Source organism: Dipodomys spectabilis, unplaced genomic scaffold, assembly GCF_019054845.1.
Source record: "Dipodomys spectabilis isolate Male_0828 unplaced genomic scaffold, ASM1905484v1 ptg000366l, whole genome shotgun sequence".
Taxonomy (NCBI): Eukaryota; Metazoa; Chordata; class Mammalia; order Rodentia; family Heteromyidae; genus Dipodomys; species Dipodomys spectabilis.
Window position 1 is genome coordinate 2631442 of NW_024871043.1, and position 25649 is coordinate 2657090.

General features: G+C 59.4%; 1 protein-coding gene across 4 annotated transcripts in view; it reads left to right on the top strand.

Moving 5' to 3' along the window:
- The window catches only part of Gtf3c1 (general transcription factor IIIC subunit 1), a 53737-nt gene extending 28237 nt beyond the window's left edge, over window positions 1–25500 (top strand). The window contains exons 11-37 of one of the 4 annotated variants that reach the window (XM_042666585.1): window positions 268–404; window positions 1971–2124; window positions 3616–3719; window positions 4348–4532; window positions 5578–5835; window positions 5952–6097; window positions 7243–7340; window positions 7979–8075; window positions 8169–8346; window positions 8951–9089; window positions 9954–10089; window positions 10254–10335; window positions 10438–10626; window positions 11516–11673; window positions 12154–12296; window positions 13273–13354; window positions 13845–13957; window positions 15925–15987; window positions 17194–17287; window positions 18239–18489; window positions 19617–19904; window positions 20236–20495; window positions 21692–21972; window positions 22633–23053; window positions 23595–23646; window positions 23990–24182; window positions 24678–25500. In XM_042666585.1, coding sequence (XP_042522519.1) covers window positions 268–404; window positions 1971–2124; window positions 3616–3719; window positions 4348–4532; window positions 5578–5835; window positions 5952–6097; window positions 7243–7340; window positions 7979–8075; window positions 8169–8346; window positions 8951–9089; window positions 9954–10089; window positions 10254–10335; window positions 10438–10626; window positions 11516–11673; window positions 12154–12296; window positions 13273–13354; window positions 13845–13957; window positions 15925–15987; window positions 17194–17287; window positions 18239–18489; window positions 19617–19904; window positions 20236–20495; window positions 21692–21972; window positions 22633–23053; window positions 23595–23646; window positions 23990–24182; window positions 24678–24890 — 4515 coding nt within the window. In that variant the 3' untranslated portion in view covers window positions 24891–25500. The remainder of the gene's footprint in view (window positions 1–267; window positions 405–1970; window positions 2125–3615; window positions 3720–4347; window positions 4533–5577; window positions 5836–5951; window positions 6098–7242; window positions 7341–7978; window positions 8076–8168; window positions 8347–8950; window positions 9090–9953; window positions 10090–10253; window positions 10336–10437; window positions 10627–11515; window positions 11674–12153; window positions 12297–13272; window positions 13355–13844; window positions 13958–15924; window positions 15988–17193; window positions 17288–18238; window positions 18490–19616; window positions 19905–20235; window positions 20496–21691; window positions 21973–22632; window positions 23054–23594; window positions 23647–23989; window positions 24183–24677) is intronic. The other 3 variants (XM_042666587.1, XM_042666586.1, XM_042666588.1) reach the window with 3 other exon arrangements.
- Window positions 25501–25649: the final 149 nt, after the last annotated feature.

The following is a 25649-nucleotide window of genomic DNA, read 5'->3' on the forward strand; positions in this document are numbered from 1 at the left end:
CCCCCTCTCCCCAGGCCCTGTTGCCCTGGCCAGCAAGCCGGGGCTTGCTGGGAGATGAGAGCAGAATTAGGAAGCTTGAGGGTGCTGGTCTCCCATCCACAGGGACAGCTGCTGGCCCCACCTCACCTGAGAGCCCAGAAAAGGGCTGGGCGGACGGGATCCTATCCACTGCTGACCTGGCTTCTTGAACAGGAGGGGAGCACACCCCTTGGGTGGGTGGTCCCCGAGCCTGGCTGAGCCCCCCACCCCTGCCTCTGACTCCTGCAGGAGATCAGCAGTTCCCAGAAGAGCGGCAGGCACGGCGGGGGCCAGGACAACTCCCACAAGACCTACCGCCTGCTGAAGCGCCGCAACCTGATCATCGAGGCCGTCACCAACCTCCGCCTCATCGAGAGCCTCTTCACGTGAGCCTCTCCCCGGGTCCCTCGGTGCTGCCATGTGCCTTCTGCTCTCCTTGTGGGGTTGCAGTGCTTGCATGGTGGGGGCGGGTGTTGGGGATCTGTTCCCGCAACCCTGGGTAGCTCCTTCAGGGCTCAGCACGCCTGCTGTGCAGCCGCTGGCTGAGGGAGAAGCAGCTGTGCCCTGCAGTCAGGGATGTTGGGTTTTTGCTTTGTCTGTGGCCCCCGTGCAGGTCCGTTGTCACTATGGTCCCCTCCTCTGTGTGGTGGTAGCTGACCTAGGTGTTCCTGATTGCCCTTTTTGTTTTGGGGTAGTTTTTTTGGTCAGGCATGGAGATTGAACTCAGGGCCTGGGCGCTGTTCCTGAGCTGCTTTTGCTCAAGGCTAGCACTCTACCACTTGAGCCACAGAACCACTTCTAGCTTTTTCTTAGTAGTTTATTGGTGATACCAATCTCATGGACTTTCCTGACCGGGCTGGCTTCAAACTTCAGTCCTCAAATCTCAGCCTCCTGAGTAGCTGGATTATAGGCGTGAACCACCAGCACCCAGCCCCATTTTGAGTGTGTGGTATTAAGGTTTGAACTCAGGACATGAAGCCTGCTGGTAGGCAGGTGCTGTATCACTTGAGCCATGCCCACAGCCCCTTTATGCTTTAGTGATTTTTGTGATAGGGACTTGTTTTTTAATCCAGGCTGGCCTGAACTCTGATCCTCCTATTTATATCTTCTGTATAAATGGGATAGCAGGCATGCACCATAGCTAGTCTTTTCTATTTTCCTTTTTCCCTCTTTGTTTTCTGCACTGCTGGAGTTCCAACTCAAGGCCTCCTGCTTGCCAGGCAAGCGTTCTTTTCACTGAGCCATGTTGTCAGTTGTGATGGTCGTGGGGCTTGAACTCTGGGCCTGGGCGCTGTCCCTGCGCTCTTCAGCTCAAGGCGAGCGCTCTACCACTTGAGCCACAGCACCACATCCGGTTTTCTAGTGCTTTATTGGAGATCAGAGTCTCACAGAGTTTTCTGCCTGGGCTGGCTTTGAACTATGATCCTCAGATCTCAGCCTCCAGAGTAGCTAGGATTACAGGTGTGAGCCACCTGGGCTGGCCTGAAACCACCATATTGATCTCAGCCTTCTGTGTGGCTAGGATGACAGGCACGAGCCACAATGCCTGTCCCTAATGTCCCCTTTGGCCCTAGCGTTTTGTGATTGGTGGTCTAGCAATGCCATAGTGACCCGGTAAGATCCAGAGAACGGGAGACATGGAGAGGACCGAGGCTCAGGGCGAGGAGGCGGTGGTTACCCGGGACATCCTTGGCTGGTGTGACAGTCCCCTCCACGCCACTCGTGTTCCTCCTGCCACCACAAATCAGGGGGTTTCTGCTTGCTGGTGAGGGGGCTTGCCTTCCACTTACTTGCTCAGCCTAGGAGAGAGATCTTCCTGGATGCTCTAAGGCATCAGCCCCTGCAGGGTGTGGGAAACCCCTGTGATTCTGCTCTGGTGTGCACCTGCACTGACTGCGTGGCCTTCCGCGTGGAGATGGGGAGGACGGCCCGCTTACTTTGTAACGTTGCAGGATTCAGAAAATGATCATGGACCAGGAGAAGCAGGAAGGCGTGGCCACCAAGTGCTGTAAGAAGTCCATCGTGCGCCTGGTGAGGAACCTGTCTGAGGAGGGGCTCCTGAGGCTCTACCGGACCACCGTGGTCCAGGATGGCATCAAGAAGAAGGTAGCCTCGGGTCTTGTTCTCGTTTTCTAATTAATTCATTACCTCCCATGAGTCTTTGAGTGAAAACTCTTTTATTCTACTAGGGTTTTTGTTGTTGTTGTTGTTCTATTCTAATTTTAGTTGCCTATTATTCTAGATTTTTCTGGGGCATATCCATTATAAATATGCGTTAAAAGAATCACAGAAAACATAGGCTTTAATGTTATGTTAGCTGCCTGGAAAAAAAAAAACCCTGAAGCATCTGTTACACCCTCTCAACCTTGGAGAGAAAAAAAAGCTTTGGCTTTCATCGTTTAATCTTTAGTTGTATTGTATCTATGTCGCTAATTATGTAATTGTGTCAATATTCTGTTGACAGAAGACAACCTACTTCCCAAAACAGTGCAGTGTCTGTTTGTTAAATATTTAGTTATAAGTACAGTGCAGCTTCATTGTTCTCTCCCATCTTGCTGTGGGTTTGTTTTTGCTCATTTTTTGCTCAAGGCTAACACTCTACCACTTTGGGCCACAGTTCCACTTCTGCTTTTCTAACTGGAGATAAGAGTCTTGGAACTTTCCTGCCCAGGCTGGCTTTGAACCACAAGCCTCAGATCTTGGCCTCCTGAGTAGCTAGGATGACAGGTGTGAGCCACCAGCAACAATGGTTATTTTATTATTATTTTTTTTTTTTTTGGTCCCGTCGTGGGGCCTGAACTCTGGGCCTGGGCGCTGTCCCTCAGCTCTTCAGCTCAAGGCTAGCGTTCTACCACTTGAGCCACAGCGCCACTTCCGGCTTTTTTCTTTTTGCTTATGTGGTGCTGAGGAATGGAACCCAGGGCCTCAGGCATGCAAGGCAAGCGCTCTACCACTGAGCCAACTTCCCAGCCCTGGTTATTTTAAAAAGAAACTATTTGGCCTTATTTTCTGGCTCCAATAATATTTCTACATCAGAGTAATATAAAAATGAAGTAAAATTTTACTTCAAAAAAAAAAGGAAGAAGGTAGCAATGGGCCTAGCTCCCCAGAGCCACTCATTTGTCTCCATCCCATAGCCTTAGTTCCGAGGGAAAGCCAAATCAGAAGCAACTCTATGTCCTCTTAGAGGAGTTTGTTTAGGGCCCAGCCATTCAGGGGAAAAGAGAGCTCCAGGGAAGGCAGCTACCTGCCTCGCAACTCAAGGCACGGGAGAGGCAGGTACAGGATTTAGCAGAGCAGGTACTGGGTACAGCTCCAGACAGAAGGATGCCCCGCAGGCAATGATGAAGGCCTAGCCAGGGTACCGTAGGTGGACAGCTGTGTCCAGAGCTTGGCCATGTGATCTCCTGAACAGTTGTGGTATAGCACCTATAGACTGTGGAGAGCCCACGTTTGGCTTGCTTCTTGGGATTGCCTGCTGGAGATGTTGGACACACACAGCATTGTTCTGCTAAGGAACTTGCTATAGACACAAGTTGGCTTCTTCAGCCCTGCCTTCCCCGGCTCCGCCCTCCCTCATGTCTCTCCTCTCTGTAGGTGGACCTGGTTGTACACCCGTCCATGGATCAGAACGACCCTCTGGTCAGAAGTGCCATCGAGCAGGTCCGATTCCGCATCTCCAACTCAAGCACCGCCAACAGGTAAGTACCTGCCACACCCAGGGGTTGCCCTAGCAACTCACCGCTCCTGCTAAACCCTCCCACCATCAATGGCCTTGGGTTCAAGCACGTAGCATGGTCCCCCAGCCCTAGGGTCCCTCAGGCCCTAGATCTTCGGACGTGATGTGTGTCTTCACCCTAGGCCCCTGTCCCAGGTAGGGGCATCTCTGTTCAGTCTCACCATAGCACTGAGCGGCTCTTCTCCCTGAGCTTCAGGCATGGGGTACAGGCTGAGGGAAAACTCAGGCATGGGAGAAATTCTCAGCAGACCAGAGGTGGTCCATGGTAGCTGAGCTGCAAGCTCGAATTGGTGGTATCTGCATGTCCTGCCACAGTGATTAAACCAGTTGCCCAAGTTCCTCGTTGCTGTCGTGTGTAACGGCAGAGACCCAGGACGCTATGCTTCTACCTCAGGTGGCAGAGGAACCCTGCAGGCAGGCATGTGCTTACGGGGACCCCCACCCCCATGTCTCAGTCACCCAGAGAAAATATTAGTTGGCATCATTAGTCTGCGCCCATGATGAGTGAGTGTGAACAATGCCAGGCCCCACAAGCTTGGTCTGACCCACCATTCCCCCAGCCCTTGAGTTTTCTCATGACCCATCCGCAGGGTGAAGGTTCCCCAACCCCCAGCACCCCAAGAGGAGATTGAAGAAGAAAGTCACGAAGCAGAGGGCCCAAGCGGCCCAGGAGACTCCTACCTAACCAGCCCCTCCAAGGCTGACAGCGCTCGGGCAAAGAAGGCCGAGGAGAAAATGGGCGTGCCTCCACTTAAAAATTACAAGCCCGTTGTAGGTAAAGAGCGATGCATTTACTTGTCTTGGATCTGGCTTCTCTGAACTCGCGGGTGTGGTCCGTTGTGTGTTCTCCACCAAGCTCTGTCAGTTGTGAATTACCAGCTGGCCCCTTAGAGGCTGTTCACATAATCTCTGTCACCCTTGTGTCCCTGTCTGCAAGATGGAGACTGTTCTTGTCTGGTGTACTGTGCCAGGTTGGTGGGAGCCCAGCTGAGATAATGCGCGAGCCCAGCCCAAGGACTTTGCTCTCAGGATGAGTTGCTTCTCCTCAGTACACTTAGTTGGGACATTCCACAAGCCACAGGCACTGCCTCCGTCACTAAGTGCCTGTGTGGCTTTCCTGGCTCTCACAGGGCCACCGCTTCCCCACCAAGCTGCTCCAGCAGCTGGCCAGGGCTCTGTAGTCAGGGTGCTGTTGGGGAAGGAGGGCTGCCTTGATACCACAGGGCCCCAACCTCCACCAGCCGTGTCTGGCGTGGGGCATGGCAGGCGTGGGTTCCAAGCCACAGCAGCCGTGTGTGTGGTTTCCCTCCACGGGTGCCCCTTGGGCAGCACTGCCCTGGCGCAGGTCAGACGGCGTCAGGCACCAGTCACGTGGTGTGCACTAGAGCGGGCAGGGCCAGCAGGTATCTCCCATCCCCGAGTCTGCTCCTGCCGGACACCTGGCCTCTGCTGCTAGGGAGTCAGGGGCCTCCTGGATCAACAAAGAAATGAAGAAGAGGTTGGGAATAGTTAGCCCAGCCTCATTGAGTCACAAGTCTTCATCTGGTGGCCCTCTGTGATGCCTACTTTCTCCATGCCCCCCAGCCTCCCTTGCTTTCGATCCTGCCTTTCAGGCGAGTGTCCTCCCCAGGGAGGTCTTTCCCCACCTCTAGGACTCCAGCCTCCTCCTTCCTTTCGGTATTTCTGTGCTTGTTTCCCACCAGGGAGGGAGGACCCAGGGAGGGAGCATGTTTGCCATCTCTTGGGCAGTGGTTTGAGGTGAATTGAGCTGAATTTTATCGGCGATTTCTCAAGCCCCCACCCACCCCTTTCTCCTTCAGTTCCAGGGCTTGGGCGGTCCCTTGGGTTTCTGCCCAAAATGCCTCGGCTGCGGGTGATCCACACGTTCCTGTGGTACCTGATCTACGGGCACCCAGCCAGCCACTCGGTGGAGAAGATGGGCTTTAGCAGCGAGAGGAGGGCAGGCAAAGCAGGAGCCCAGCGCTCCTCCCTGGGAAGTGACTGGGAGGCCTCAGAAGCCAAGGACCGCCTCGAAGGCATTGCCCGGGAGACTGAAGTGGAGCGCACCCCGGAGACAGGTGAGGAGGCTCCCAGAGCACTTCCTGACCCGGCTTCCTGTCTGAGCCGGAGACAGCCTCACGCTTGTGAGTGGATCCCGTCCACCGAGAGTGACTCCCTCTGCTTTCCTTCCCAGTGTACGTGGATGACGCCTCGTGGATGCGCTACGTCCCTCCCATCCCAATCCACAGAGACTTTGGCTTTGGCTGGGCTCTCGTCAGTGACATTCTTCTCTGCCTGCCCCTCTCCATCTTCGTCCAGATTGTGCAAGTCAGCTACAAGGTACCGTAACAGTGGGAGATGCACTCAACTGGTGAAGGGAAAGAACTGGGGCAGCAAGGATGGGGGGGTGGGTGGATGGTGGGTAGATGGATTGGTGGATAAATGGATGGATGCATGGATGGATGGGTAGATGGGTGGGTGGATGGGTAGGTAGGTGGATGAGGTGGGTGGATTGGTAGAAGAAAGGTAAGATGAAAAGTATTTCCAAGATACTTTTCTACTAGATAGATTAGAGTAGAAATAGATAATAGGATGGATGAATGGATGGATGGTCAGTGGCTTATACTAAAGACTTGTTCTTCTAGATGGATCTGTCTTTAGATAGGCAGAAAGATAACTGCAGTGTAACAACAAAACGTGGCTTTAGAAATTCAGTAAAATAGAGACTAGCTATAGCCACATCACTTCTAGAGGGAATAATGGCTCGTGTTTTTGATACATTTTCTTCCAGTCTTTTTTTTACTGTGCTGTGTGTGATCTCTCTTTTTTGTATTTCTTTTTTTTTGGGGGAGGGGGGGTCCAGTCGTGGGGCCTGAACTCTGGGCCTGGGCGCTGTCCCTCAGCTCTTCAGCTCAAGCTAGCGCTCTACCACTTGAGCCACAGTGCCACTTCCGGATTTTTTCTTTTTGCACATGTGGTGCTGAGGAATCGAACCCAGGGCCTCAGGCATGCAAGGCAAGCGCTCTACCACTGAGCCACCTTCCCAGCCCTGTGATCTCTCGTTTTAAAAAAGGAGTTGGGATGCTTACTTTCGTTAGCTGTTCTTTCCATGGAACATTGTTGTTAAACTTTTCACATCACTATAATTTTTAATTTGATGTTAAGTAGTTCATTGTATTCGTTCTTAAGCATGTCCCATAACTAACACCAACTTCTTTTTTTGGCATTTAAAACTGGTTTCTTGCTGATGACATGTGGTAGACAGACATGCAGGCAGCTGCAGAATCCCTGTTTTGTATAAATCTCCACTGTTTGCCTCCTGATGTCCCCAAAGCACAAGGATGCTGTCTGTCACCCACGCGAGGTGACCAGTAGCTGCCAGGGCAGAGAGGCAGGAGGCTTGGGGGGGGGGTTCAGTCATTCCCCTGAGGCTTGCAGTTGCCCCTGGCCTCATGCCAGGCTCACCCTCCCGATGGCCTCTGTAGGTGGAAAACCTGGAGGAGTACCTGAATGACCCTCTGAAGAAACATACACTCATCCGCTGCCTCCCCAGGGCCATCCGGCAGCAGCTCCTATATAAGAGGTGAGGCCTGGGACCCCACAGCTCGTGTCCCAGCCAGCCCTGGGAGACAGGGCCCTAAACCCTCCTACCCATCCCCACCCCACAAGAGGAAGAGGTGCCACCTTCTTGGCCAGAAAACCTCAAGGTTTTCCATTAATTGAACCACCAAAGAAATAGGAGCTGGAAGTGGCGCTGTGGCTCAAGTGGTAGAGCGCTCACCTTGAGCTGAAGAGCTGAGGGACAGCGCCCAGGCCCAGAGTTCAAGCCCCACGACGAAAGAAAGAAAGGAAGGAAGGGAAGGAGGGATGGAGGGAGGGAAGAAGGGAGGGAAGGAGAAAGAGAAAGAAAAGAAATAGGAGCTGCCGGTACATTTTAAGTGAAAGTCAAGTCAAATTTTACTGCTAGGGACCACAACTACTGGAGTATTGTATTTTGGTTTTGATTCCTTCTGTTGCATTTGCTGTCCAAATCAAGCCCAGTTGTGGGTCAGCCTTCCCTTGCCCCACTTAGGGGTAGGAAGGGAGGCGCCAGGCCTTTCCCAGTACCAGCTGGAGGCAGCCCAGCTAGGGAAGAGAAGTACGCATGCCCCTGCTGAGAACCCACCCCCTGCCAATGGCTGCATTCCGGGCGGTGAATCTCCCCTCTCTGTTCTGTTGCAGGCGGTACATCTTCTCGGTGGTGGAGAACCTTCAGAGGCTGTGCTACATGGGGCTTCTGCAGTTCGGCCCCACAGAAAAGTTCCAGGACAAAGACCAGGTAATGTCCCCCCAGCACCAACCCAAGAATCCTGGTGACCAAGCAGCCGGGATGCTGACCCCCACGTCCCTCTCCCGTGGGGATCTCCTGCAGGTGTTCGTGTTCCTGAAGAAGAATGCGGTCATCATCGACACCACCATCTGTGACCCGCATTACAACATGGCCCACAGCACACGGCCCTTTGAGAGGCGTCTCTACGTGCTGGACTCCATGCAGGACGTGGAGAGTTACTGGTTTGACCTGCAGTGTGTGTGCCTCAATACCCCACTAGGTGCGTCATCTAGCTGACAGGGGCCTCCTCTCCCTCCCCTCCCTCCCCTCCCTCCCCTCCCTCCCCTCCCTCCCCTCCCTCTGTAATCAGCCTCCAGAGCTCCAAGAGGCTCGATGGTTTTTAGGCTGCTCCCTGGGGCCAGCTTTGAAGTGGGGGCGCTGTGTCTTCACCTCAGTGAGTTTAAGTGTCGCTTATGGGCAAGAAATAGGATTTTCTTTCTTGCGGAGTAATTAAAAATGACTTGTCCTTACGTAGGCACACACCCTGTACGCACTTAGGGAATTTCCCACCCGCTGCTCCCGGGGCCTCGTAGAGGCTGAGGAGCCAGTGTGCTGCCCACCCCACTGCCCCGCCACACCCCGCCCCCTGCTGGTCCCAAGGGCAGGACTTCCTGCCGCTTGTCTCAGCTGCGCCCCCCTTCCCCCCCCCCCCCCCCCACACACACAGCAACAACGTGGCTTCCAGGAGGAAGCTGGCTTTTCCCCAGAAACCAGCCCACCGTGCCCTTCACAGACTCTGCTCAGCAAACTCCCTCTTTGGGGGTTCACTCACTGGTGGTTTAGCATCCTTCCCTTTGCCCCCCATCTTCCTTTTGCTTTTCCAGGCGTGGTGCGCTGCCCCTGCGTCCAGAAGAGCAGCCAGGGGCAGGGCGAGGAGCAGGAGGGCAGCCTGCAGAAGGAGCAGGAGAACGCCATCGACAAGCACAACCTGGAGCGCAAGTGTGCCATGCTGGAGTACACCACGTGCGTGCCCTCCCCCGTGCCGCCCCCACGCCCCGGCAGCCGTGCCCCGTGGCCTTATGCCATCGGAGCCCAGGGTCAAGGCCCTGCAGACGCAGCCATTGGTGACTCTTGAACACATGTAGCACTGATTACACTTATTCATTAGCCTACACGTCTTTCCTGAGTTGTGTGTGCATGCGTACTGGAACGCAGGTCCTGGGCACTGTCCCTAAGCTTTCTCTGCTCCAGGCTGGCGCTCTACCACTGGATTTTTGTTAGGTAATTAGAAATAAGTGTCTAGGACTTTTCTTGCCTAGGCTACCTCTGAACTTCAGTGTTCAGATCTCAGCCTCCTGGGTAGCTAGGATTATGGGCATGGAGCACCAGCGTCCAGCTCACTTGTGGTTGCTTTTTATTTATTTTTTAAAGTTTATGTGGTACTGTGCAGTTGAACCCAGGGCCTCATGCATGCTAGGCAAGCACTCTACCACTAAACCGCATTCCCAGCCCCATATATTGTGTATTCTATCTGTTGGAACTTAGAAGTTGGTAATCGTATGTAACTGTGGATTTTGTGTGTGTGGGTGCGCACGTGCATGCGCATGCTGGTACTGGGGCTTGAACTCAGGGAGTCTTGCCCTCATTTGACATTTTTGCTTAAGGCTAATTCTGCCACTTGACCCAAAGCTCCGCTTCCATCTTTGACTTTGGGGAAAGTGACCATCTGCCAACACTAGGCTCCAAGCAAAGAAGCTCTTCGCTTCTATCTGTTGGGTGCTTTATGGGGGAGGTAAACTCTGGGCACACAGAAAGAGTATCCCCCCCCCCCACACACACACACATATACCATAGTCTCTTGGTTTACACTTCCGTTTCCTGTCTCAGCGGGAGCCGAGAGGTTGTGGATGAAGGTGTGGTGCCTGGTGACGGGCTGGGAGCCGCTGGCCTCGATTCTAGTTTCTATGCCCACCTCAAGCGCAACTGGATCTGGACCAGCTACATCATCAACAAAGCCAGAAAGGTGGGTGGGCTCTGGGCAGGAAGGGGGGGGGTGTCCCCTTCTGCGCATGTCCTCCCACACACCCCACCCCCATTTCACTGCTCCCGAGTGGGCACACAGAGCCCCAGCAGGGCTGGACAGGCTGCCTGGGCCCTGGTGACTTCAGTGCCACGCTTGTCTCTCAGGAGAACATTGTCGCCGAGAGCGGGTTCACCGTGAGGCTGCAGACCTTCCTGTCCAGGCGCCCCATCCCGCTGGCTGCCGGAGGTGGGTGCTGAGCCGAGCCCCGCCCCATCCGCCTGGGGCCGGCGGGGCACGCTGGGCCTCACCGCTCCATCCTGAGGCCGCCATGTCTTACGTGCTTTCCAGGCACAGGCCGGCTGCCCGTCTGGGGAGACGCGAAAACAAGCATGGACTTCTATGCCGAGCGGGAGGAGCTGTTGCAGCTGGAGCAGGAGCCGCTGCTGGGCCGCAACCACCGCGTGCAGGGCGGCAGGAGCCAGAAGCGGCGGCGGCTGAAGAAGGATCCCGGGAAGAGGACGAAGAGGAGCAAGAAAGGTTCTGCAGAATCCTTGCTGCTTCTGGGCTTCAGGATTGCGTGTCAGGGCTGTGCAGGAGCCGCAGCACATGCGGGCTCTGCCCTAGACCCGGAGGGCTGCGCACAGACTCCCCGTGTATGCCCTGCCTCGTGTCCCGTATGCCTTCCCTTAGCTACCCCCAAAAGTCCTCCCCCCTGACTGAACCGTGTTCGGCTTTAGGAGTCCTCAGATCCACACAGCCCTCGGGGCATCTTCTGGTTCTTATTGGGACAAGAAGTGTCAGCGTTTAGGCCCACTTGCCTGGGCCATGTATTGTAAAACATCACGTAGGCAGGGCCTGCCTTCAGTGGCTTGTTCTGAGGGTGCTCCATGGCTGGCGGGGGCGGGGGGAACCTCTCAGTTTGCTGGATTGTGGTAATCTGGAAGGGTAAAGTCCTCTCAGAGGACTCGCCATCCAAGGGGAGCAAGCACAAGCCAAGATCAGCAGACGAATAACAAGGGGCTACCTTCCGCTTGCCCAGCCTGTCGCCTGGAAGTGTAGCCAGAGGAAGATGCATGGAGTAATGAGGAGGGCCAAGTCTTGTGTGGGCACCATGAAAATGTGGAGCCTCTTTTTTTTTTTTTTTCCTCCCCCCCCCCAGTCCTGGGGCTTGAACTCAGGGCCTGGGCGCTGTCCCTGAGTTTCTTTTGCTCAAGGCTAGTACTCTATCACTTGAGCCACAGCACCACATCCAGCCTTTTCTGTGTATGTGGTGCTGAGGAATCGAACCCAGAGCTTCATGCATGCTAGGCAAGCACTCCACCACTGAGCCCCTGCCCAGCCCCTGTGGAGACTTGAGTGGCAGCTCCCCACCAGTCACCTGAGGCGCCCTCTCTCCCCCCCCCCCCCACCGCCCCGCGGTTCCTAGGGGAGCTCCCAGAACCTGCAGACAAACGGCTGCGCTACCACGACGAGGCCGACCAGAGCGCCCTGCAGAGGATGACACGGCTGCGCGTGTCCTGGTCCACGCAGGAGGACGGGCTGCTCATGCTGTGCCGCATCGCCAGCAACGTCCTCAACGCCAAGGTGACATCACCACAGCCAGACTCCCATCTGCCCCGCTCCCACGGGGCTGGCTGGCGACACTGCCTGGCTTGGCTTGTTGGGTGTCTCCCCCTTTTACTCCCTGCCTGTGTCCCAGGGGAGCCCCCCCACCCCCACGCCAGGCCCCTCCACACCCCCACCGGCACCCCTAAAGCTCCTCATCCGCTCCTTTGTCCTTCGGCTTGGTGCGGCCCCGTCGTGTCCATGTGCAGCGGCGCGGTGCGTGTCTAGTAAGGCCGCTGCACGGTGCGCTCGGCCCGCGGTGGGCCCAGGCCCCTTGCCTGGGTGCTGGTACCGGCAGAGCCAGTGTGTAACCCGTCTCCATGTCGGCCACAGCGGCCAGTGAGGGTCCCAGCTGCAGGCTCGTCAGTCCCACCCGAGGGCCATGTGTTCTCCCCAAACCGTGGTTGCGGCTCAGTCCCCCTGCGGGCACTGAATTCCCATCTCTGCTCTTGGGTGCAGGTGAAGGGCCCTTTCGTCACGTGGCAGGTGGTGCGGGACATTCTGCACTCCACCTTCGAGGAGTCTCTGGATAAGACGTCTCACTCCGTCGGCCGGAGAGCCCGCTACATAGTCAAAAACCCGCAAGCCTATCTCAACTACAAGTAAGTGGATGGGAGCTTCTGGGTTATCCCTAGGCTTCTAGGTCATTCTCTCCAGCCATGCGCATGTCTCAGCTGGGGGAAGCCGGCGTTCCAGGGCTCTATCCAGGTGTGGATCTGCCAGCCGCTTGCCGCCTTGGCTTTCCCCAGGCCGGTGTGCGCTGGGCAGGTGCTTTCCCAAGCGTGCTTTTAAGTGCAGTTACCCACTGAGTGGTCTCGAGTCCACCGCGGAAGGGGATGGAGGCCAGTTTGCCCTCTGCTTCCACTGCAGCTCCTGTGCTGGCTGTGAGCAGCCCATCTGTAGCTCATTCACAAGAAACTAGGGCCTGGGTCATGGAACCCCATCCCCAGCAGAACTGTGTCCCCCCACGGAGCTGAGTGTCCCGGAAGCCACAGCCCGTGGCTGGGCTATTAGCAGCAGGGTCACCCCTCTGCCCCCTGCACAAGTGAGAGGGGTGGGGACAGGAAAACCACCCCCAGAGTGCCTGACACTCCTAGGGCCTGGGCGCTGGACTGCCTGCAGTTAGCTATGCCGTGGCTGGCGCGGCCTTGACACTTCATGCTGGGACTAGCTCCTTGCCTCTGCGCCCTAGATGCCAGCGTGACAGCTAGACCACACCCTGGGGGGCAAAATCTTGATCAGCAGGCCTTTTGCCATGTCTCCCTCCCTCTGGAGTCTTCCCTGGAGGACCTTCCCAATCCAGACTTTGTCCCGAAAAAGAAGCAGGTCTGGATAAGAGAGGGTGTGACGCTATGCAGCGAGTTCTGAAACCTGGGCTGCCTGGCCCAGGCTGTGAAGTAAGTGACAGCCAGCCAGCCAGGGCCTGCGTCTCAGACACCAAGGACCTGTGGGTGGATGTTTAAAGGGCAGTGGAGTGGACAGCTGTGACTTTGGGCCACCAGTTCCAGACACGTCCTGCTGGCCAACACCTGGACACGGGCCCAGATCCAGACTTGCTTCTCCCCTGTCTTTGCACAGGGTCTGCCTGGCCGAGGTGTACCAGGACAAAGCTCTTGTTGGAGACTTTATGAACCGAAGGTGTGACTACGAAGACCCAAAGGTGGGTCCCAGGAGGCAGCGGAGCCAGCCTGCTTTATGCCTGGTAGCCGGTGCTGGCCTGGTCTCCTCACTGCCTCTGCCAGCCCCACAAGCTCCTTTGGGAAATGAGCTTGTCAGCCCTTTTTCCCTGGACTCCATTTTGTCAAGAATACAGGGCAGCTCTTTAGACATGGAGCCATCCAGACTTGCCGGGGTGCTGCTCTGGTGTTTTGAGGATGGCTGGTGGGGGGGGGGGGCTGGTTTGGGGCCTGCAGGTTAGAGGGGCTGGAGGAGGAGGAGGCCACCTGCCAGCTCCTAGTGCTAGCGCACTGTGGGCACAGAGCGGGACGTGTGGGGCAGGGAGAGCGGGCATCAGCGTGCCTGCTGGGCTCCTGGCAGGGTGCTGAGCGTCTGCCACCTCCCCCTATGGACGTGGGAGGGAGGTTGTCACAAGTTGTGTCTTGATGCGTCTGTGTGGAAGGGAAGGGCTCACATCGCTCCCCACGCCAAAGGTTTGTGCCGACGAGTTTAAAGAATTTGTGGAGAAGCTGAAGGAGAAGTTCAGTTCGGCACTGAAGAACACGAACCTGGAGATCCCCGACACGCTGCGTGAGCTGTTCTCCAGGTGAGCTCTGGCAGAGAGGCAGCGGGGCTTCCCACGTGAGGCGTGGGGGTGGGAGCGAGGAAGAGAGCGTGGTGAGGAGCTCCTTGCTCGAGCATAGCTGAAGCCACAGGTACAGAGGAGGAGCTGGCACTCAGCCACGCGCGGCAGCACACACACGTCCCGGGGCTGGACCCGAGCCGCTCCACGCCAGAGCTCTGCACTGTCCAGCTCAGCTTAAGAACTCACTTGGAGCTGGGCGCTGGTGGCTCTCACCTGTCATTCTAGCTGCTCAGGAGCCTGAGGTCTGAGGATCATGGTTCAAAGCCAGTCCAGGTAGGAAAGTCCATGAGACGCTTAGCTACAATTAACCACCAAAAAACCAGAAGTGGCAATGTGGCTCGAGTGGTCGAGCGCTAGCCTTGAGCTGAAGCGCTGAGGGACAGCGCCCAGGCCCAGAGTTCAAGCCCCACGACCCAAAACAAAAAAGAACTCACTTGGCTTTCAACACAGAACCCAGTGAAACAGTGTAGTCCTCTGTAAGCTCTGCAGACGAGGCCTGTAGGCTGGACATGGGCGCAGTGAGCCTTCTTCTCACCATCCACATGGAGAGAGGCCTCCTGGACAGTGTTCATTGGGCAGCTCCTGCTCGTGAACTGATGATGCCTTTGCTTGCTGCATGCCCATTGGCTGTTACCCTTCCACCTGCCCAGCAGGTCATTCCCATGGTCCGAGCGCCAGGCCCAGGTAGTGATCTTGGACTCGGCTGCCTTTAGCCCTCTGCTGGGCTTTGCTTTATTTCTGCAGTAAACTGTTTCCTAGAATCCCACGTGGCACAGTTATGTTCAGTTTTAAGCGCGTCTCTGGCCTGTTGGCCTGCTTGTCATTTATGTCCCCACATTTGCAGTGAAGTAGGTCCAGCTTCTCACCCCGGAAGGCAGCAGTAACAGTAAAGCCTCTAACAGGCAGGCGCTCCTGATCCATCTTGAGGATTGAACGCGTGGCACTGGAGAATTTAACACTGGCTTTGGCCCTGAGCCTTCTGGCAGGCCAGGCAGACTAGAAAAGAGTTCCCTACTTTCCCATCTCAGCTAAAAGTAGTTTGCACACTTCTCTGAAAAGGGGGTTCTTCTTGGCACTGCGTTTCAGGAGGGAATATCTTACAAATGACCATGTTCTTAAAATGGCCACTGTTTATACTTACTTGCTTGAGATGAACCTAGTACAATGACCCTTATGGAGCTCACTGAAGTAGAGAAGTAGACACTATTCTACCATCGAATGCAGCAACTGTCCTTTGGGCTTTTCATTCATTCATTCAGTAATTCAGTACCGGGGCTGGAAGCCCCGGTTTCAAGCGCTGTACCACTGAGTTACATCCCAGCCCTTGGTTTTTGGAGGCAGGGTCTTACTCTTTAGCCTAGGCCGGCCTTCAAAATCTCCCTGTTCAGCCCCCTCCAAGTGCTGGAGCTACAGGCATGTGTCGCTGTGTCCAACTTACTTGTTATGTTTTCATGGCATATGTTTATGGTGTGTGATGTTTTGATACATACAGTGTTGTTGTTAACTGGTCACTGGGCAATAGAAGATCACTGGAACTTGAGATTCTGTTCCTTTATCTCTTTCTCAGTCCCAGCTGCCTTCTGCTTGGTTTCTCTTAGATTAGCCTTCTCAGAATCCTTTTGGAATCTTCCGGGCTCCTCTGGTGTCTCGTTTTCTAATCACAGTGGGCCCAGTTCCACATCCTGCTCTGTTCGCTAGGAGCTGGGTCCGGGTCAGCCCGTTGCCTCTGGGTTAGCCATCTTCTCTACCCCGCTCCTTCAGACAGGCGCACTGGACGCGCACAGCGTGGCACAGTGTGGTTGAGTTAAATGTGCAGTGTTTGGCTTTGGGTGAGCATGGTGTTTCCCCGCCCCTTCTCAGCAGTAAGTGGCCATCTCAGGAGCATCAGCCGGGCCATCGGCACTGCTGTGCTCTCCTGTCCCCTGCAGGTACCGAGTGTTGGCAATCGGGGATGAGAAAGATCGCATCAGGAAGGAGGATGTCCTTCACAGGTGAGGGGCACGCGCAAGCACGTGCCTTTCCCGCAGCTGCACCCAGCCGGGCGAGGGGAGGCGGCGCTCAGGTCCAGACCACACCTGACTGTAAATGAAAGGCTCATTGGATCGCAGGTCATGCCCATTCTGTGTATCCTCCCCCAAGCTGCCTGTGTGCTATGGCGTGCATGGTGCATCATCTCAGGAATCTATAGAGCCCAAAAGACTACGGCATGGCTTATGGCCCTGTACAGAAAAGGCTTGCCAGCCCCTAGGCTCCCCTCACGCTGCCTTAAGGTGGCCTGCGGGGGGGGGGGGGGGGGGGAACATTTGAGCTTCCTCCCCACTTTTTCTCTACACATTGCTTTTAGCTCTGTAATTCATTGAGAGACTACTGTCTTTGGAGACAAACTCACTTGAACAAGGGGGAAAGACAGTGTGCAATTTGTCTGCTGCCATAGACTACCGCAGCCCGCTGTCTGTAGCCAGTTCTAGCTATGGCATCCATTGCCCACTGGGGCAAACCCTTCTTCCCCCAGAGAAACTTGTTAGTAAGTCCTAACAGTGACTGGTGATTAGGTTTGTTTGGTGTGGCTTTGTGACTGGCTTTGGTGCTCCTGTCACTTGGAGGAGATTGGGCCCCTTTTTAAAACTGGGAATGATCTGGAACCTCCAAAGTCAAACATGGCCTTGAGGACAGGCTGAGGCCCCTCCAGCCCCCATGCAGCCCCACCTCACCTCTTGCTGCCCGGCCCTGCCCCTTGGTGCCCAGCCCCGCCCCACCCCATGCTGCCCAGCCCCGCCCCTTGGGGCCCGGCCCCGCCCCTTGGGGCCTGGCCCTGCCCCTTGGTGCCCAGCCCCACCCCACCCCATGCTGCCCGGCCCCGCCCCTTGGGGCCCAGCCCCACCCCACCCCATGCTGCCTGGCCCCACCCCTTTGGGCCTGGCCCTGCCCCTTGGGGCCTGGCCCCACCCCACCCCATCCTGCCCAGCCCAGCCCCTTGGAGCCTGGCCCCGCCCCTTGGGGCCTGGCCCTGCCCCTTGGTGCCCAGCCCCACCCCACCCCATGCTGCCCAGCCCCACCCCACCCCATGCTGCCTGGCCCCACCCCTTTGGGCCTGGCCCTGCCCCTTGGTGCCCAGCCCCACCCCACCCCATGCTGCCTGGCCCCGCCCCTTTGGGCCCGGCCCGCCGCACCGCATGCAGCCCTGCTGTCTCTTCCAGTGTGGACGACATTCACTTACTGGTGCTGCAGAACCTGATCCAGAGCACGCTGTCCCTGTCCAACAGCCAGATGAAGTCCTGCCAGTCCTTCCAGGTGGGTCCTGGCCGTGCCTGCGCCACCCGGGCCTGGAGGCTTGAGCTCTCATCTCCCCGGAGGTTCTGTTGGCTCATTTGCGGTGCTGATGGAACCCAGGGTCTTGTATACACTAAGCAAATGTTCTTACCACAGGGCTATGCCCATGTCTTTTCTCTCCTTTTGCTTTCTTTTCTTTCATGCCTGGCCTGGGGCTTGAGTCAGGGGACACAGGCTGCAGGCCAAACCGACAGCTGAGGCTGGGGGAGGTGAAGCAAGAGTGAGAGCAGGCAGCACCCTATGTTGGTCCCATAGGCTCTGCCCAAAGAGATAGACTTGGAGCGGGCGCTGGGGCTCGCTCTTGTAATCCTGGCTCCTCAGGAGGCTGAGATCTGAGAGGATTTTAAGCCAGCCTGAGAAGACAAATCCCAGACCTTTTTTTTTGACCATTGTGGGGCTTGAACTCAGGGCCTGGACTCTCTACCTGGGCTTTTTTGCTCAAGGGGTGCATTCTACCACTTGGAATCACAGCTCCACTTCCCGTTTGCTGGTGGTGCATTGGACATGACTCTCACAAACGGCGATCCTCAGATCTCAGCCTCCTGGATAGCACCTGGCTTCTGAGAGACTTTTTATCTCCAGTTAGCCAGCAAAAAAAAAAAAAAAAAAAAGCCAGAAGTAGAGATGTGGCTCCAGCCTTAAGCGGAAGAAGATAAGGAAAAGCACAAGGCCCTGAGTTCCATCCCCAGTGCACACACACACACACACACACACACACACACACACACACACACACACACACACACACACACACACACACACACACACACACACACACGAGAGGCTTCGTTTGTGGTCTGGTAGCTGCTGTAGGTGGGGAGATGGGAGAAGTGCCGTCTGAGAGCCGCCCCCTCTAGGTTCACTCCACTACTGTGCTCCGCCTCCCCGCCCATGGCCTGTCTGTCCACCCAGGTCCCGGGACTGATTCCTAGTGCTTCCATGCATCCTGGGCCTCGGCGCCTCCCTCACCCGCCTAGTGCCTTATTGCAGACCTTCCACCTCTACCGGAAGTACCGGGAGCCCGTGCTTGTCAAGGCCTTTGTGGATTGCCAGAAGAGGGGCCTGGTCAACCGGCGCCGGGTCAATCACCTGATGGGCCCCAAGAAAAACCGGGCCTTGCCCTTTGTGCCCATGTCCTACCAGCTGTCACAGTCCTACTACAGGTGAGCTCCCCGCCGGCCCCCGGGCAGGGCAGCCCTGGCCCTCAGCCTCACCCCGGGAGCCCGGTGCACCCTGGGAAGGAGGGAGGAGGCCAGGCAGAGCAGCCCTGGCCCTCAGCCTCACCCCGGGAGCCTGGTGCACCCTAGGAAGGAGGGAGAAGGTCAGGCAGGGCGGCCATGGCCCTCAGCCTCACCCCGGGAGCTATGTGCACCCTGGGAAGGAGGGAGAAAGTCAGGCAGGGCGGCCATGGCCCTCAGCCTCACCCCGGGAGCCCGGTGCACCCTGGGAAGGAGGGAGAAGGTCAGGCAGGGCGGCCATGGCCCTCAGCCTCACCCCGGGAGCCCGGTGCACCCTGGGAAGGAGGGAGGAGGCCAGGCAGGGCAGCCCTGGCCCTCAGCCTCACCCCAGGAGTACAGAACGGAGGAGGTTAGGGCCCGCAGGGTTTGGGGTTAGGGTGTGGCCCTGTTATAGTTTGTCTTCTTCTGGCCACGTGGGAATAGAGTTGGTTCCAAGCTTCTCCGTGGTCCAGGAGGGGAGCCCCTCCAGGTCGGGGTGGGACCCCAAGTTCCTTCCTCAGGACACTCGCGCGCTGGCCCAGGGAGGCGGGGGCATGCTGGCTAACCTCGCAGTCCTCGGCCAGCCAGAGCAGCACCTTCCGAGCTCCTCCACGAAGCCCCCACCAGCCTGAGGCTGGCCCAGCCGCCCTCCAAGACGGGCAGACAGCCCCCATGGCTCCGTTCAGTTCCTGTGCCCCTTGGCCTTGCTGCAAATACTTGTGGGTGCAGGAGACAGAAGACCAAGTGCAGCAGCACCATCTGACCTTGGGCCACTTTCTGGGCTTTGTGGGCCAGAGTTCCTGGGTCAGAGGATGGGGTGCGCTCTGGAGTTGTCCCAGGCCCCGGGGAGGGACACTTCTGACCAGGCTGGCCACTGCACACAGCACATGCGAGGTGAGGCACGGGCTCAGGCTAGGCGAAAACACAGAGCTGCTGTGGGAGTGGCCCTGGGACTGCAGGAGAAGGACAGACACCCAGCTCCGCAGCCTCCACCTGGGAGGAGGAGGGGCAGCTGCCCCGTCCTCACGGCCGCCAGGGCCCAAGGCTGCTAGTCCTTGCTCTTGTACCTGCAGGCTCTTCACCTGGCGCTTTCCCGGAGCACTGTGCACCGAGTCCTTCCATTTCTTCCACCGGGTCCTGGCCGCCGGCAAGCTGGATCAGCCTGACTATTTTGCCTTCAAAGACCAGGATGGCAGCGACCCCGTCGACCACGTGGTGCCCTTCGCCCTGGACGGCCCCGGAGGCCACTGCGTGACAGCCCTGGTCCTCTTCTCCCTGGGCCTCCTCTCGGTGGACGTCCGGATCCCAGAGCAGATCGTAGTGGTGGACAGTTCTGTCACAGAGAGTGAGGACATGAAGAGGTGAGCCGGGGCCCGGCGCGGCCACTGGGTCGGCGTCCGGGCCATGGGGCCTGGCACCCCTAGCTCGGCTCCTTTGCCCAGCCAGCTCGTGTTTCTTCATTCCACACACGCGTGCTGAGTTCTGTTTTGCCTCCCAGTCTGTGTGGGAGGAGCTGGGGGCCTTGGGGAGCTTGTCAGGATTTGGGGGAGCCAGGCTGCCCCGGCAGGCTTGCTGACATCTCCCGTGAAGAGGACCTAGAAAGCCGGGCCCGGCGGGGAGCACGGCTGGCTGCGTGGGAAATCCCAGGGCCACCCCTGCGTCCAGCCAGCAAGCTCTGCTCCTCTGCCACAGCCTGGCGAAGGACGGGGGCTTGGATGACGACGAGGATGAGGAGGAAGACTTGGACGAAGGCTCGGGAACCAAGCGCCAGGGCGTGGAGGTGAAGGCCCAGCAGGCCTCGCACACCAAGTACCTGCTGATGCGGGGCTACTGCGCGCCCGGCAACATCAGCACGCGCAGCCTCAACCCCAACGACAGCGTGGTGGTCAACTCGTGCCAGGTGAAGATGCGGCTCCGCAGCACCCCGGTGCCCGCCCGCCTCGGGCCTCTCGGTGAGTGACCGCCTCCGGCTGGGGTGTCCCCCGACTTCCCCGCTACTAGCCAGCCACACGCAGCCACCTAGAGATGGGGACCCCGCCCCGCAGTGCGCGGTTCCCCCCCCCCCCCCCCCAGCCGCCCGGGGAGCCTTTCCCAGATGACAGTCAGTGCTGTCCACTTCCTGCAGGTAACCCCTCTTTGCTAGCTTGGGAGGTCACCTCAGAACCCTGCGTTTGGCACTTCCCTACTTTTGCTGACGCTGGGCCCTGGGCGCCTTGTTGACGGGTAAAAAAGCGACTTCCCCCCCTCTCCCTTCACACTCAGCTCTGGAAACACTAAGTTCTTGAACCTCTGTTTCCTGTGCTCAGTTTGAGGCCTGTCCCCTTCCCCTCCTCATCTGGGCCCCTGGCTGGCCGGCCTCCATGCCTGTATGGTCCAAGCTGAGAGTGTTTGCTCTCAATGTGTTGTCATAGTCAAAATTCTATGCTTGCCGGGTGCCCGTGGCTCACGCCTGTCATCCTAGCCACTCAGGAGGCTGAGATCTGAGGATCGCAATTGAAAGCCAACCTGGGCAGGAATGTCTGTGAGACTCTTTATCTCCAAATAACCACCAGAAAACCAGAAGTGGTGCTGTGGCTCAAAGTGGTAGAGCACTAGCCCTGATCCAAAAAGCTCAGGGACAGTGCCCAGGCTCCACGTTCAAGCCCCTGACTGTCACACAAGAAAATTCCGGGGCTGGGAATGTGGCTTAGTGGTAGGGTGCTTGCCTAGCATGCATGAAGCCCTGGGTTCCATTCCACATAAAACAGGAAAAGCCGGAAGTGCTGCTGTGGCTCAAGTGGTAGAGCGCTAGCCTTGAGCAAATAAAGCTCAGGCACAGTGCCCAGGCCCTGAGTTCAAGCCCCAGGACTGGCAAACAAAAAATAACACACATACACACACAAAATCCTACACTTATATTCACAGTTTGGACCCTGCACAAATGTAATCAGAATCTCTAGACCTGTGGTCTAGCTGAGTTGCGCTTCACAGGAGCCCACGGAGGCCGAAGCTAGAATGTACTGGAAGGGGCTGTGCTCTGCAGGGAGCCGGGCTGGCCTGGGGAGAAAGGGAGGGGTTCCATGTACCCGGCGGCGTTGTGTGTGTGCCGGTCTGGAAGGCAGGGTTTCCCAGGCTGGCTCCGTTATCCCCCTGATCAATATTCTTGCAGCCACGCCTCTGGAAGAGCTCCCCACCGGAACCTCCTGCCTCCCGGACACCTTCACCCGGCTGGCGTGCCCCCCAGAGCAGGCCTCCAGCGTGGAGGACTTTGCCCACCAGATGGCGCTGGCGGGGTACAGCTCCGAGGACGTGTGCGCCGCCCTGGAGATCCGCAGCACGGTGGCCGCTGCGGGCGCCTTTGGGGTGGACAGGGACAGGCTGAGCCGAAGCTTCGCAGCCTTGCAGAGGCCAGGCGGCCAGCGCACCAAGACCTTCCCAGACTACGTCCAGGTAGGCTGCGCTGCAGGCGGGCGCGGCAGGGTGAGGAGGTCAAGTGGCCAACGTTGAGAAACGAGGACTTCTCCCCACACTCCGCTTCCCCTGCGATCAGCTTGGCTGAGTCCAGCTGCTGCCCTGCCCTCCCCTCCTCACCCCTGCCGGCCCCCTGCACAGTGCCTCACTCACCTGCTCCCTCCAGCCCAGGAACCCTGAGCCCCAAGAATGGTGTACCGTTTGTGCCCTGGCCTGTCGCCCTGCGCTGTGTTCGACAGCTGCTGGGGGTCAGCATCCACGTGGCCTTCCTATGGGACAGGACAGACCTGTGGCCTCCGAGGGCATGGTGTGTCCCAGGCTATCCTCTCAGTGCCAGGAGGTGACACAGAGCCACAGCCATGGTGGCAGAGCCCAGACCCCACTGCCAGGCCAGGCCAGGCCAGAGCTGGACTCGTGGGGTCGCCAGGTCTGCCCCGGACAGGGTCAGGACAAGCGCGTGGCTGAGCATGAGAGAGTGCCCGTCCCTTGTGGTACAGGACAGTGCCAAATCCAGAGAGGGACTTGGTGCTTGGGGTCAGGTCCCTCTAAGAGCGACTTGGTGGCGTGAGAGGACCATGGGGAGACGTGGAGACGCGTGGGGTCCCGCCAGTGATGGCCCCGCGTCCCGCTCTCCCCCAGGAGCTCCTGGAGCAGCAGCAGGTGCTGGAGGTGGGCGGGAACACGGTGCGCCTGGTGGCCGCGGCCCACGCCGACCCCTGGCTGCTGCACTCGGTGCGGCCCAGAGACGAGGAGGAGCAAGCCACGCCGAGGAAGCAGGCCCAGCCCCCCGAGAGCCCGGCCCCTGCGCACAGCCCCCCAGGTGGCAAGCGGCGTGCCCATCTGGACAGCCAGAGCGGTGACCCCTGTGCCCAGGACGCCCTGAGCCCCCCTGCCAAGAGGCCCACGCTCCAGGACGTGCGTCTGGCCTCGGCTCCTGAAAACACGAGGGCAGGGGTCCCCGGGCAGGAGGGCCCAGAAGCTGCCAGCGCCCCCAGCGCCCCAGGCCCCGAGCCGCTGAGCTGTCCGATCCACCCTCCAGAGGATGCTGGAGGCCCCAGAGGTACCGACCGGGACGCCCCGCTGGCCCCGCCCCCAGGCCTCCCGGGCCACGCCCACAACCCCGCAGTGTGTCCCCGCCAGGGGCGGCCACTCCAGCCTCTGCAGCCCCCCCCAGGCTGGTGTGGGGGGGCCCCCGTTAACGCTCCCTGGTCTGAGGAGCCACTTAGGTCCCCCGCAGCCTTACCACTTCTTTCCTGCGGCCTCTGCTCACCTCTGCCTTGTGGGCCGGGCTTCTGGGTGGCAAGTGAGGTTCTGTGAGCTCCCCTGGTACAAAGGGCGGGGCGGCAGGAGCCCCGCCCCCGCTGCGTGGCCCCGCCCCCTGCCCATTGCGTGCCCCGCCCCCGCCCATTGCGTGCCCTGCCTGGCCCTGAGTGGCCCCGCCCCGCCCATTGCGTGCCCCGCCCCCGCCGCGTGGCCCCGCCTGGCCCTGAGTGGCGCCTGGCCCTGAGTGGCGCGCTGAGGCAGGCGCTGCTCTGGTCCCGCAGAGCCGGCGGCAGCGGCCCGCCCGCCGCGCTTCTCCACCCTGTCCCCTTGCTCCCCAGGACCCGCGAAGAGCTGCATGGCCGCGGGCGCCTCCCAGGCCGCACAGGAACGGTAGGTGGGGATTCCTTCAGGGGCCCCTGGGTTCCCCCACACAGGAGGGCTCGCCCTCGCCCACCGCTCCCGGGCGCTCAGAGTCCACCAGCTCCGGATGCAGCTGCCACCTGCCCGGAGCCCGCATGTCAGCGGCGGCTCTGTCTGTCCAGCGGTGGTGCGCGTGCGCCCAGTGGGCGGAGGGGGGCGGTCACCAGGACCCGGTCCTCCGTCAGCCCGCGGGCCGAGCAAGGCCGCAGGGCTCCCTCTTGGCCCCTCCGTCCTGACCCCTGCGGTGCCCCCACCCCCAAGCCCTGCCTGCGGCTGAGCGCACGCTCCCGGCCGGCCGGCCCCTGTCCCGCAGAAGGCACGAGAACATCTGCTTCGTCAGCCGCCCGTGGCGCAGCGTGGACGGCCACCTGAACGTGCCGGTGTGCAAGGGCATGATGGAGGCCATGCTGTACCACATCATGAGCCGGCCCGGCGTCCCCGAGAGCGGCCTGATGGAGTACTACGAGGGCGTGCTGCAGCCCGTGGCCGTGCTGGAGCTGCTCCAGGTGGGCGGGGGGGGGGGGCAAGGGGGGGCGGGGGGACGACGAGGGCGTGCTGCAGCCCGTGGCCGTGCTGGAGCTGCTCCAGGTGGGCGGGGGGGGGCGGGGCCGGGGGCGGGGGGGGGGGACGGAGGGGGGCTGCCGGGCTGGCTGGGGGGGCTGCCGGGCCGGCTGGGGGGGGCTGCGGGGCCGGCTGGGGGGGGAGCCGGGCCGGCTGGGGGGGGGGGCTGCGGGGCCGGCTGGGGGGGGGGGCTGCCGGGCCGGCTGGGGGGGGCTGCCGGGCCGGCTGGGGGGGGCAGCCGGGCCAGCTGGGGGGGGGCAGCCGGGCCGGCTGGGGGGGGCTGCCGGGCCGGCTGGGGGGGGGGCTGCCGGGCCGGCTGGGGGGGGCTGCCGGGCTGGCTGGGGGGGCAGCCGGGCTGGCTGGGGGGGCAGCCGGGCCGGCTGGGGGGTTCTGCCGCGCTGGCTGGGTCCGGGGGCTCGCTCACGCATCCTCCCCCGCAGAGCCTCGAGTCCCTGGGCTGCATACGGAGACGGGTGCTGCGCAAGCCGGCGGCGGCCGTGTCGCTCTTCTCGAGGCCCGTCGGGGAGCAGGTGGAGGAGGCGCCCGGGCCCGGGGACGGCGCGGCCTTCTACGAGCCCACGCTGGACTGCACCATCCGGCTGGGCCGCGTGTTCCCCCGCGACGTCAACTGGAACAAGTGGAGCCACTTTTAGAAACTCCAGAAGGCCCCGGAATGGGGCGCGCGGGGCACCGGACCCCCGGGCTCGGGTGGCCTGGGACCCCTCCTCCCTCCGCAGAGGGGTGTCCCTGACCCATCGGGGGGTGGCCGCCCCCTGCCACCGACCCCTCACCGACCCCGCGGGGCTGTGTAGTGTGCCCAGCGCACAGAGACTCCGCGTGCCACCAAAGGAGGGGCCCCCTGGGGACGAGTGACGGGGCCCGGGACCCCCACCCCGGCCCACGCGGGGCAGCTTCCCCCTACCCGCGCCCAGAAGGGAGCTCTGCGGCCGGGGGCTCATTTGGTTTAGTGTGTTCTTTTCCTTGTTTAGAGATCGGTCCCCTAGCATGTTTGTATTTATTTTTAATTCAAGCGGAGTCAGAGACACGTAGTGTATTTCCTGAGCCATCGTGGGCGCCCGCGGGTGGCCAGGGCACCCGCATGGCTGGTGACCGCGTCACAGCACAGGTGCCCCCGGGCCCCCAGGGGCCCCACCGGCCGGGCCTGCCGCCGCCTGGCTCTCCTGCAGTTCTCGTCAGTTCATGTTTAAATTTTTAGTTCATTCCCAACATGTTAAAAATGTAGAGTTTTTACATCTTGAAAAAGCAATCCGAATCCTATCTTTTGAAAAATGGAAAGTTCTGGTAACAGGGGACTTGCGCTCTGTAGGACGCCCAGAAGTGCTGGGCAGAGTTCCCCCCCTCCCGCCTAGTATGGTGTAGGGGATCCCCACCAGCACCCCTGCCTCCTGCCC